Here is a 12,928-nt window from a genome sequence, read left to right as displayed (position 1 = left end):
CTTCCTTCCAGACAGCCTCCTGGCTGCAACTTAGGTAACTATTTTATTAATTGGATTTCATTCAAGGTAAATCATGACTGAGAATTGCAAACAAAGTGGTAATGCCCTGAATGAGCTAGTTCAGATAAGGATTGAACAGGGCAGACACAAAAATAGTGGCCTGATTTTCAACAATTGCAGGATTAGTGTTGAGTCCTGCCTTCCAAGTCCAACAGCTGTTTTCTGGTTCTTCCTTCTCCTAAGCCAAAAGATGCTCAGAAACACTATGGTAGGGAGAGATAGGCAGGGCACTGATATGAAATATGAGTTTTGGGCTGTCTGTATCTGCCCTGTAGACCCTCATTGTGTCCTCTGAATGTTAGAGCTCCTTGTGCCGCTCAGGGTATCTGGAGACAGAAAAGCATCTGGGAGCTGTCCTCTGAGCCCTGGGTGGAATAAGGAGGTTGGTGTTGTCACGCTCTGCCATGTCACAGCCATTCTGGCTGGAGAGCTGGGGAGTTACAACAGCTCCACCCTTTAATATTATGAAAATCCCAAGTAGATGATGAAGGGATGTGTCACGTTGCATTTCACCTCGAAACAAGGAAACAGGGAGTTTGCGTTTGAGGTTCTCACTATGCCTTTGTTCCACTTGGCTGCTTTGCTACCAAGGAACAAAATATGATGCTGAGCAGCGAGAGGTGGTCAGCTTCATAAGGAAAATCTGACCCAAAATGTGTGGGGTTGTACATGTGTTGGGGAGGGGGGAAGGGTCGTATATGTCCACAGAGGAACGCTTCCAAGGGTGTGTATTCATGTACTGTTAGGTCTGTCCCAAGCGTATGCTTTGCATGTCTGCATTTGTATGTTTATGCATATCAAAATATGGTTTCTCTTTATGTATGTATTCACCATAAGGGCAATCTGCCAGTCTTCCTGCACTGCAGGAATGTCCCCATCAGCAGAGACACTCACCCTGTTGGTTTTCCCTGAGAGGCAGGTGTAAATTCAGGGGTAAATTCACATTGCTGACCTGTGCCTGTTCATTCAGAAGCTTGGACCTCATGTTACGACAATGTGTTTCCTTCTTTTGCATTTGAGCTCAGCAGCAGCCTGTTGGTGTCTTGGAGCATTTTTGAAGTCCAGAGCTGCAAGAGGGCAGTGCCATGTAAAAATAGGGAGCGGGACAACCCTAAAACTTAGGAAACAGGAGGAAATATGAAGTGATGAGAAAACAAGAGGCACATGGCAGAGTCAGAGCAAGGTCCAGCGAGTTGTCCAATACAGTCCAATATAGTCCAATATAGTGCAGCAGTGATTATTAGAGGATGTTTTAGGAAAGGGTACAAGAACAGAGAAAAACTCCCCCGAAACACTCCCCTAAACATCGAGCAGAGACTTCCTAAGCTAAGTATTTCCGTACATTTGGTAATGTACAGAAATGGATTTCTTTTCCAGGAAGTGGTCCTGTGACCCCCTACACACATGTAACTGTGAACATCCACAGTATCCCATGACCAGCTTTCCACAATTCAGCTGTAAGAGCAAAGGACCAGTTCCTTCACTTTCCTTTGAGCTTGATTCATGCCAGCTTCACTTGATACATCCTAGTTCTTCCGCTGGAAAAGACTATGGATAGTAGATCCCCATCTGTCTACAGATAAAACCCTTTCAGCGAAGTAGCCTGGGATTTACCATAGTGCAGCCATAATCATCTCTGGAGAGGGCATCAGCAGTGGGGAGTCACTTGGGGTAGGGGAAAGAGACTACAGCAGGACCACAGGAGCAGCAGAAGAATGGACAAAGGGCATCTGCAGCCTTGTGCTGAGGGCAGAGGTCCTAAAGGTGGGGCTATTGAATAGGGAAGGTGGAGGAGGAAAGAACAAGAATCTACAGGGTCTGTAAACTCTTGGAGTTATGAGTCAGTCTCTTTCATGGACCTCAGAAACACCCACAACCATAAGACAGAGACTAAACCAGTATTTTTCTTATTTGCTTCAGTTTTCTGTTTTTTATCTGGCTGTTATTCTTTGTCTCTTTCAGGTTGAATTCACCCCTGACCAGATTGAAGGTGAGGAAGATGCGTTTCTCTTCTGTGCACAGTAAATACTGTCACTGGGAGGTGCTGGCACATGCTGGGGTGAACACGGGTGTGGTATTGGAGCTGCCTTGAGAAGGCTGTGCTTCAATTCATGGCTTTGCTCCTGTCCCATCCCTCCTCTAAATCCTCTGTTGAGTTGGTCAAGAGGAAAAGGGGAAAGTCATGCCCCATGGAGAGCAGGCATTTATTTCATTAAAGAAAACATCAGCTCTCCACTGCCAATGAGGCAAAACCAAAAAAGATAAAAAACCCCCACACCCCCAAAACCTCAGTCCAAATATATGCTCTTTCTTTAAGAAAACCCACTAACAAAATATCAATCCTTCCAAGAGAAAGTCTCCCAACCCTGCTTTTGAGAACTTTTCCCTGTATTCAATCAGAATTTAATGTGTTACAGTTTTGTGACAACTCTCCAGAAACCAGCAAATAATGATAGCGATTGTGTTTGTTTTCTTTCAAACCAGAACTTCAGCATTCGTTTCTGAAACCTTTGTCCCAGCCCAAGAAACTGATACTAAAACCTCATGCATGAAGTCCTGGGACCACTACCGCTGCAGCTGTCCCCTTTTTCCTCAAATACCAGCCTGCTTTTTACTTAAAGGATAATTGATAGATGGAGTCAAACATCTGGCAGCATTTTGCTTTGGTCTTTAAACACTTGGCAGAACTTGGTAGAGCCTATGAAAGATGGTATCAGAAAATGTGTTAATTAGAGCAGATTTAAAAAAAAAAAAAAAAAAAATCACAGGCTATCCAGTCAGGCTGATTCAGAGAGGAGAGATAGAGAAGGAAGGATTTTCTGAACTGGAACCAAGTGCCATAATATCTTAGAGACTGAGCCTTTGCCACAGACTTCCAACATTACCTTGGGATTTTCAAGCCCCCCCTTAATGGCTTTAGTTTCTATTTTCTAACAACAGATCAAAAGTAACTCACGATTGGAGGCAACTGTTAATTTCTGGAAACCTGCCCCTCTTCTAGTCCCAAAGTCATGGGAGAACCGTAGGAGAGGCGCAATCCTGAGCCACAAACTTTTGAACTATTCCAGCAGCACACAACAGCTGGATCTCTCATCAGCTGATGTTTTGGGGATTGGATCACATGTTTTGGGGATTGGGTAGGACCCACCCAGTTTCTATGCCTAGTTTTCTCTCTCCCTGAGGAGAACTAGCTCTAGAGGCTATATCAGAGAATGGGAAAAGACCTGTTCAGAAAAAAATGGGATGCGTGTCTGGCCATCAACCCATTGGAATGGCTAGGAAATGACAAATTCGGAGCAACCCCAGGGCTGCCATAAAAGGCAGCGGGTCTAGAGCAGATGTGCATCATCTCTAGAAACAGCAAGTTGCATCTTCTTTCTTTTCTTCTTTTCTTCTTACAGTTGCCTTCTGGTCTAGCTGTATTCACTGCATACACAGAGAAAAGCTGGGAATCCAGGACTTGTGAAATAGGATGTCCTTGAAATATCAAAGGGAAAGCCATGGGGCAGGAAGCAGATACGATCATCTGTGTGGGAAAGGCTGTGAGACCTCCATGTCAGCTACAGCAGCATAACAGAGTTATACTGTGTGCTAGCACTGGGGAGAAACACTAAATCCACTCAAGGTTAATCCCACAGTTGGTTCATAGGTTCTGCCATGAGTTGCTGGAAGGAGCGCCTAATGGCCTGAACATCACCAGGGGACTGAGCAGAAAAACTCTGCTCATCAGCCAGCTCCTCAGCTCGTTTCCTCCTGACCTCTTCTGGTTCTTTTCTTTTCCCCCCCCTTTCCTTCACCTGACCTTTAGAAGCTGCTCATGTTCATAGATGAGTAGGCAGACAGATTGGTAGTTGCTAGATAGATATTTACTCCTAGGTAGAGCTTACATGCTTCAGGTGTAGAATTATATCTACAGCGTGGTCCACAGTTGTCCCTGGATTGTTCCTGGCATGTGCTGTCCTCTCTACTAGTTTGCACATGTCAAAACCTTGCCAAGAAGTGTGCTACCAGTTCAAGAAAGTGGACAATCAGTTTTCCAGTGCTTGAGACTGTTCTATTTTGTGTTAAAAGCGCAGGTTAGAAAGCAAGCACCACTTGCCATGATTTATAGGTGTTATACTGGCTGTTGGCATGACTTAAGAGTTGGGACTCACAGGAGCTCCAAGTTAATATGTCTTTTTGATTTGTTTTCTCTTTCCTGTTCTCTCGTCACTCTCTCAAGCTTCCAAGATTGCCAGCTCGCCCTTTCTTCTGGGTTTCAGTTGCATTTGTTTTGTTCTGGGTTCATTTTCAGCTCCGCGCTGCACTGTTAATTTTGTCAAATTTCCTCTTTCAGGAAGTCATCAGGAGGTCAAGGTCACCTGTCATACCTTTATATGTGTTTTTTAAAAAATAGACCTCTAATGTATAATAATCACCTCTCTTTCTCTCTCTCTGTTGACCAGATGAGGACCTAGGTGTCTCGGTGAGACTAGATGCTTCCCCTTTTGTCAGCTGAAACTAGATCAATAGGAAGTCCATCCTATGTGTTAGATATTACTGGCTGTCAGTCTATCGCCATTGACCCAACTGGTTTTCTGGCAGCTGATTCTGAATTGAGGTGGTGGAGGAGAAATGGACAATGCAGCACCTCAAGGCCTTTTCCAGCCCTATCTTCTAGGATACTCTGAACCTCTTCCTCTTGCTAAGGAAGAGACTTTGTTGCACCAGACTTACTTCCCTCCAAGGAGTCATTATTATGTTAGCCCCCAAAATATTGCTCTCAGAAGGAGAAGAATGGTCTGTGGGTGAAGCCATGTGTAACACACCCATCTTTACGTGTCCTCCTGCCTCAACTGCGAGTGAAGTTCATTGGTCGTGGCAATGTGTATTTATGAAACTGGATTTCTGGCCTCTTCAGCCCCCTAAATTGCTGAAAGGAGAAGAATATGAGCTATTCAAGATTAGAATTAGGTAACAATTAGGCATATGAAAATATACTCTGCTCCTGCCAGTGGTTTAATGGCTAGCAGGAGGACAAAGGAGACCATAGCCATGCTGGTTTCATTGCTTTGATGGAAACTCGCATTAACCCAGCAAATGCAAATGCAAATGAAACAAACAAACAAAAAAGGCTGCTTCTGTGTATTGACAAAATGGGGTTTCCAAACCCACAGGCCAATGCTCTGGTAAGAGGCAGTTACATCTGATTTTAAATTTAAAGAAAAAGAAAAAAAAAAGAGAGAGAAATGTGAGCTGTCAGGAACTATGATGAACCGTGAACCTTTAGGAGGTGGTGCGAAGGATGCTCAGGCAATCGGTCTCAGGGAGTAGGTAAGTGGCAGGCGGATGAGTAGCTCAGGGAGGTAGGTGTGTTTTTCATCCACCTCAGCTGCTGAGACCCCCAGGAAAGGACAGAGCTGGGAGAGGGTCTCTGGCCCCCTTCCACTGTCAGCAAGAAGCCCATGAAAATCCACTATTGCCCTCTGCTGGAGTCAGGGCTGCCAATGGGACCTGGGCTCCGGCCGGTGACAGAAGAGACAAAGATCCAGGAGAGAGAGGCAGGGAGAGAAAGAAAGAGAGCAAAGAGGAGAATGCAAAGAAGAAAACAAAGGGAGTGTTAATTAGTCCAAAATGAGAAAATGTATCATTGTTTGAAAGTGTTGGATGAGAAATGAAATGAGTAAGATATGAGTGGAATGATAAAAATGAAAAGGGAGGGAGAAAGGAGGAGAGGCAAACCCAGCAACACTGGAAGAAGGAAGGAGAGAGGGAAATAAGCAAAGGAGAAGAAAGAAAAAAGAGGGAGGGCAAGTAATGAGGAGGAGAAGGAATTGAGAAGGGAAAGATGGAGAAAATCTGGCATGCAGGGTGCACGGCTGAACGGTTGAATGAGTCAGGATCTAGGGAAAAAGAGATAGCCTTACTGTGTTTGGAGAGTAGGAGGGAAGCATATACCGAAGAGTAACAGCGGGGCAGGGAGCAGATTCAGGGAGTCACAGCTTTAAAGCCAAAGGGATATCTGTGATCACTTGTAGACCATGCACTATGCAGTGTGTTCATTAAAGGATAACAGCTATTAATGACGACTATTAATGTTGCCTGTGCCTTGAGATGCTCCTCTGTCTCTGCAATGCGTCTGCAACTCCAATAGAGAGAGGCAAACCTGAGTAACTAGTGTGTCTGGGGAAGTCTCCCCTGGGATCCTGCACTGACCCCATTAATTAATGGTAGGACAGGGACCCTCTCCCATGGGAATGCTCATGTCAAGGTATGGCTGCTCGAAGGGACTCCCTCTTCAGCCAGAAGTAAAGAGAAGACATGAGGATATGTTCACAAGGATGTAGTGGAGGGGAGCTGGCTGTCTTGCAAGGAAAAGGGCTCTGCACGGGCACACAGGGGAAAGCAGGCAGATGTGAAACCACCGGAGGGAATGATTGTGTCTCCACACCTGAGATCTGGCCTGGCATTGGTAGCTGATGGCATACCAAACCTGACTTCTCCAGATGCAATTGGGTTGGGTACTAGAAAAAAGAAAAATCAAAGGATTCTTCTAGATCTGCTCCTTGACATTGTTAAATACAACAATTGATCAATTATAAGGTTTTCCATATACGGTCACCCTCCCCCACCAACAGACTGCTTCTTGTGTGATTATTCCAGCAGGTTATCACGGCATATCTTGTTACCTGCTAATAGAGGTGCTCCTTTATCTCAGTGGGCTGTGTCAGTGCTCTCTAAGTGTATAATGCCGAATACAATATCCAGTTAGCTAATGAGCAGAACTGCTATTGAATTCTGTGCCATCCTGAGTGCTCCTGATGAGCTGGAAAGCTCTCAAGGCCAACCATTTCTATAAGGTATTCTGCACTTCCCGATGTTAGCTGAGACGGAAATACCATGAGAAAAGCATTTGACCTCTCCGATTCTATTCCCTGATTGAACCGGAAAATGCAGGGGAGGAGGAACACAAACATTGCAGATAACAGCAACAACAAAACTCATCAAGCTTGTTCCCAAACTGCAAAATAAAAGGGTCAGGCAGAGTTAGTTGGGGGAAGGTCTAGGCTTGCTTTGACTTCCTCTGAGGGAGCATGGCATGCATTTCTTTTTATCTTTCTGTTTTCCCAGAATTTAAGGAAGCGTTCTCACTCTTCGACCGGACTCCCAAATCTGAGATGAAAATCACATACGCACAATGCGGAGATGTCTTGAGAGCTTTGGGGCAGAATCCAACCCAGGCTGAGGTCATGAAAGTGCTTGGCAGACCCAAACCGGAAGGTTGGTGTCCTCCTCTGTGTTTGTTTTGAAAAAGATCACTCCAAGAATTATTCGTGAAGCAGATGAGATCTCCATTTTCTGATGGAAAGATTAATTGTGAAATAACAAAGCCTATGGAATAGCCTTTGCAAATTGCTAGCAGAAAAGTAAATGAGGAAAAAAATGATCTTGCAGTCATTATAATTGTCTCAAATTTAGGAGAATGAATTCATTTAATGGCCCTGTGCATCAATGTGTTTTACAATAACAAGTTTTTGCCTTTTAAAATTGCTTTAATGACAGGCATTCACTTGTGTTTACTAAAAATGCAGACAATTTGCAGACATCCAAAGAAACAAAGAGGTAGACTGAATGTGAGTAGATAGCTTGTTCTACAAAAGTATATATTAGAGGGTCTGTGATGATTGTAGTAATACCTCCCTTCAACATTCACCATACTCTGGATATCTCTTCAGAACAAAGGAAATCTTTCCCAGACCATATCTACATTCAGGCATTTCCTAAATTATTTCTCTGTCCTTTCCTTCCACTGAGGTGGAACTGACAATTAGGCCCTCATTCAACAGCTATGATATGTCAGGATATGGCAATGACACAGTGGCAGGTGGGACAAGGAGTCATACGGGAACAAAATGCCCTCTGATGCTCTTGAAAGGCAAAGAATCAGGAAAAAGGGATACACAGCCCTGGTCCTGCCTGTTTGCTTTGAAGCTCCTCTCCCAGTGTGATTTTTAAACATCTCTGTGTTATAGGGCTGCAAAGCAACGCTGATTTCATATTGGCAATGAATGCTGTCTTCTTGCTGTCTTCTGCTTAGTTTCATGCTTTTATGTTACATGAAACAGTCTTGGGAGTCTAACAGTATTTTCTTTCCTTGATGTTTGCATATGTCAGATACTAGGACATATCTGTTTATCTATCTATCCATCTATCTATCTGTCTGTCTGTCTGTCTATCTATCTATCCATCTATCTATCTATCTATAGAATCATAGAATCATAGAATCATTAAGGTTGGAAAAGACCTCTAAGATCATCGAGTCCAACCATCGACCCAACACCCCCATGCCCACTAAACCATGTCCCTCAGCGCCTCATCTACACGTCTTTTAAATACTTCCAGGGATGGTGACTCAACCCCTTCCCTGGGCAGCCTCTTCCAATGTTTCACCACTCTTTCAGGAAAGACATTTTTCCTCACGTCCAATCTAAACCTCCCCTGGCGCAACTTGAGGCCATTTCCTCTCGTCCTATCGCTTGTTACTTGGGAGAAGAGACCGACCCCCACCTCGCTACAACCTCCTTTCAGGGAGTTGTAGAGAGCGATGAGGTCTCCCCTCAGCCTCCTTTTCTCCAGGCTGAACAACCCCAGTTCCCTCAGCCGCTCCTCAGAAGACTTGTGCTCCAGACCCCTCACCAGCCTCGTTGCCCTTCTCTGGACACGCTCCAGCACCTCAACGTCCTTCTTGTCATGAGGGGCCCAAAACTGAACACAGTGTTCGAGGTGCAGCCTCACCAGTGCCGAGTACAGGGGCACGATCAGTTCTCTATCTATCTATCTATCTATCTATCTATCTATCTATCCATCCATCCATCCATCCATCCATCCATCCATCTATCTACTAAAACCTCATGTTTCTCACTTTGCCAGACCTCTTTCCCACTCTATCCATTCTTCCACCTGTACTTACAGTATTTCCATGCTCTTTCCTCCCCTTTAGCTGGTGTTTATTGCCACAGTTCTTCTACCCCCACCACCTACCCATGGTGGATGCCCCATGATTAGTCCTCAACTCTCCCAGAATCCACCAAAACTTTCATTTCCACCTGTGTCTTTGTAGAAATGAACTCCAAGATGATCGATTTTGAGACCTTCCTGCCCATGCTCCAGCATATTGCCAAGACGAAAGACACAGGCACCTACGAGGACTTCGTGGAAGGTCTGCGCGTGTTTGACAAGGAGGGAAATGGAACGGTGATGGGGGCTGAACTCCGCCACGTTTTGGCTACGCTGGGTAAGGTGAACCTTTCCTCATGCAGTTTCATCACTGAGGTCTTTCCCATACAGCTTGTATCATTCTGGGTAACCTTTATGGCGAAAATGACTGAGCAAGACTTCCACCATCGCATTGTCCTCAGCTATAAAGACCAAAAAAAGTTCTTTAATAATGAAGCTAAAAATCACTGACCTACAGCTCAAATATTTGTCCGTCCTTCCTTCCTTCCTTCCTTCCTTCCTTCCTTCCTTCCTTCCTTCCTTCCTTCCTTCCTTCCTTCCTTCCTCTAGAGTTTTATTTCTCCAATATAAATTATATTTCTGTCATCATGAAATTACCCCAAAATTGGAAACCCCACCTATTCCTTCAATATTTGTCTCAATTTTCTGCACCTTCAAGAACAGTTTTAAGATGAAGTGCTTTTTTATCAGTCATTTGTTTAACAGAAGTGTCGCTGAAATGGAAAGCTCCTGTTTTTAAAGTAAGGATCAATATTTCTCCGTCCTCTCAAATTTTCACTTCGGAAGCTCAGTTTTTCACAGAGGGTGATGACAACAGAATGAGTGCAGGACAGAAAATATGGCTGTAACTTAATGACAGGTTTCCAATTTGGATTAGAAAGCACTGACATGTTGTCATCTGCGTCCAGTAAGCATTTCTCAAGATCAGCCTTTTCTACTAGTGTTTGTCCACTATTTTAAAAAGGGATGAGCCTTTACAAAAGAGGTTTGATTTAGACCAAAGGATTCCCATGATGGGTTTTGACCTGGGATATCAATTCAAAAAGCCAAACAGTTTATGCCCAGGGGTTTTCATTCAATGACACATCCATGTCTATTAATGACACAGGGAATAAGAAAAGAAAGCAATGCTATTTTCCTTTTTATCACTGATGCTATCGGATGGGTTTGGGGACCAAATTCAGTGATGACAAAAGACCCCTCACACGGTCAGGATTGTTGCCCTGTCTAACCTTACCTGGGACAAAGAAACCACTCTGTGCGGTTTTGTGAGTTTCACAGCCCTACAAGTAATACTTTTGTACTTACCTTTCTGTTTCCAGTAACCCAGAACAATGTGGCAACATCTGATTTTTAAGTACCGATAGGAAGTATTTCAATCTTAAGAATTAACAGTTCTGTTTAGAGTGGCATCTCTAAATACTGGTCAAATCCTAAGCACAGCCAAAGATTCTGTAAATTAGCATGCTTTTCTGTTCAGTTTTCAAAAAATTGCTTGAATTTTCACAGGTTCACATCAGCTGAGGACTTGTTCATGTGTGCCAGAACGCAGTGATGGAAAAGTGGAACAACATGAGTAGCAGGGCACACCCAATGCATTTTATTTTATTTTCATTTCTATGATTTCAGGTGGCCAAGAAGGCCAAGGGCATCCTGGCCTGTATCAGCAATAGTGTGGCCAGCAGGAGTAGGGAAATGATCGTGCCCCTGTACTCGGCCCTGGTGAGGCCGCACCTCCAATACTGTGTTCAGTTTTGGGCCCCTCACTACAAGAAGGACGTCGAGGTGCTGGAGCGTGTGCAGAGAAGGGCAACGAGGCTGGTGAGGGGTCTGGAGAACAAGTGTGATGAGGAGCGGCTGAGGGAACTGGGGTTGTTTAGCCTGGAGAAGAGGAGGCTGAGGGGAGACCTCATCGCTCTCTACAACCACCTGCAAGGAGGTTGTAGCGAGGTGGGGGTCGGTCTCTTCTCCCAAGGAACAAGTGACAGGACGAGAGGAAACGGCCTCAAGTTGCACCAGGGGAGGTTTAGATTGGACACGAGGAAAAATGTCTTTCCTGAAAGAGTGGTTAAACATTGGAAGAGGCTGCCCAGGGCAGTGGTGGAGTCCCCATCCCTGGAAGTATTTAAAACATGTGTAGACGTGGCGCTTAGGGACACGGTTTAGTGGTGGACTTGGCAGTGCTGGGTTAACGGCTGGACTCGATGACTTTAAAGGTCTTTTCCTACCTAAATGATTCTATGATTCTGTGAAATCCCCCTTAAATTTCTCCCTTACATTTCTGGAACTCATTTGATCTCATCCTAAAATCAGTGCCTAATATCAGAATAAGGAGATGGATTGGGTTGATCTCTGCTTAACCAGAATTAAGCCTTACAGGCGAATAGGCACCTAATATTTAGATAATTAAATTAAATGGAATGGATCACTGATCCAAATCAGAGATCTTAAGTTTGATCTTGGAATCTTCCTGAACCTCAAACTCAGAGGTAAACTAGATGGTGACTCTACTAAGAGTTTACTTAGTGAGGACTTGGTTAAAAAGTGACTAAAGCCTTCAAGATTTGGCACTTAGAGAAAGCTTATTCTTAGAAGAATGAGTATGTGAAGATAATATCATGTGGGTTTCCATATTTATTCTGTCTTTCTGGTTTTCAGATCAAATTTCCTCAGTTTGCAAGTCCAAAAATAGCTTTCTTAGCAGTCAACAACACAAATTAAACTGAAGAGAAAATCTTCCCCTCTCCTCTCTCACTCTCTTTTTTATTCTTGGATTCTTTGAACTGCGCTTTGTAAATTCTTAAAAAAGGGTTCAGGTACTAAACAAGCATTTTGCTTTCCACCCAGGTGAGAGGTTGACTGAAGAGGAAGTTGATAAGCTAATGGCTGGTCAGGAAGATGCCAATGGCTGTATCAACTATGAAGGTAGGTATGACCACTCCGGTCTGAGCAGTGGTCGTGTGCTTGAAGGCTTTGTTGCAATTATCCTGAGAAAGTTCAAACCTGTGGAAGATCTGACTCCCAAAGATCAGGGTGTGTGCTTTTCCAAATTTTAGACCAGTTCAGGTTCTATAATTCACCTTATATACCCTATCTGTTGAAGGTTACTTGTATTTTCCGTAGCTGAATGGCCGTGGCCCTTTCAGGACGTGAGGCTGTATATTCTTATTTTGTTTGCCTTAAAAAAAAAAAAAAAAGAAATTGCATTATTTTTTCTACCTACTCCCACAGTTCCTTGTCCTCTCAAACAGACATACACATCCCTTTTGAGACTTCTTTACAGAAAATGACCTTCAAAACCTCAGCAAAAATTGTTATCCTTACCATCCTCTTTGGTGTCCTAAGAATCCTACAAGACCTTCCAAAGACCTTCCATTTTATTTCACTGCTATTGTAGAAAGCCAGAATAAAAGGATTTGGTCATGAGTAAGTGGACCATGGTTCTCTCCTGCATCTCGCAAGCCTACATGCTTCAGGCTGTTCAATAAAACCACAATATTCTAATAAGGACCATGAACACATGTCATCATACACAGCTGAGTCCTTCTTAAGGTTAACTGGTGACTGATGATTGTTCGTCTTGGTGATTTAGCTGGTCCGTCATATTCACGGAGCCTTTTATGAATATTTGGGTTGGTGGTCTCCTTCTACTTACAAATGTCATACCAGTGATTTGAGCTCAGGGAAACATTTCTTATGAGTATTTTATTGGTAGAAATCTGTAGATTTAGCCTACCCAAATGACTCATGAACTTATGCTGAATTCAGAGAAATTCATAGCAAGGGGGGAATATTGGGAAGGAAAAAATATTTCCTTACTGCAAAATGTATTTTTCCTTTTCCTTTTGAATTTCAAATTTATATATAATGA

At 43.7% G+C, this 12,928-nt stretch overlaps 1 protein-coding gene across 1 annotated transcript in view; it reads left to right on the top strand.

Annotated features, from left to right (window-relative positions):
- Positions 1-12,928, top strand: part of MYL3 (myosin light chain 3) — a 38,760-nt gene that overhangs the window by 20,842 nt on the left and 4,990 nt on the right. Inside the window, exons 2-5 of the mRNA XM_076332092.1 lie at positions 2,023-2,050; positions 7,171-7,320; positions 9,161-9,334; positions 11,905-11,982. Coding sequence (XP_076188207.1) covers positions 2,023-2,050; positions 7,171-7,320; positions 9,161-9,334; positions 11,905-11,982 — 430 coding nt within the window. The remainder of the gene's footprint in view (positions 1-2,022; positions 2,051-7,170; positions 7,321-9,160; positions 9,335-11,904; positions 11,983-12,928) is intronic.

Source organism: Aptenodytes patagonicus, chromosome 2 (genome assembly GCF_965638725.1).
Source record: "Aptenodytes patagonicus chromosome 2, bAptPat1.pri.cur, whole genome shotgun sequence".
In the NCBI taxonomy this organism is placed as follows: Eukaryota; Metazoa; Chordata; class Aves; order Sphenisciformes; family Spheniscidae; genus Aptenodytes; species Aptenodytes patagonicus.
The sequence above is the reverse complement of the archived record's forward strand: the minus strand, read 5'-3'. Positions and strand labels throughout refer to the sequence as shown.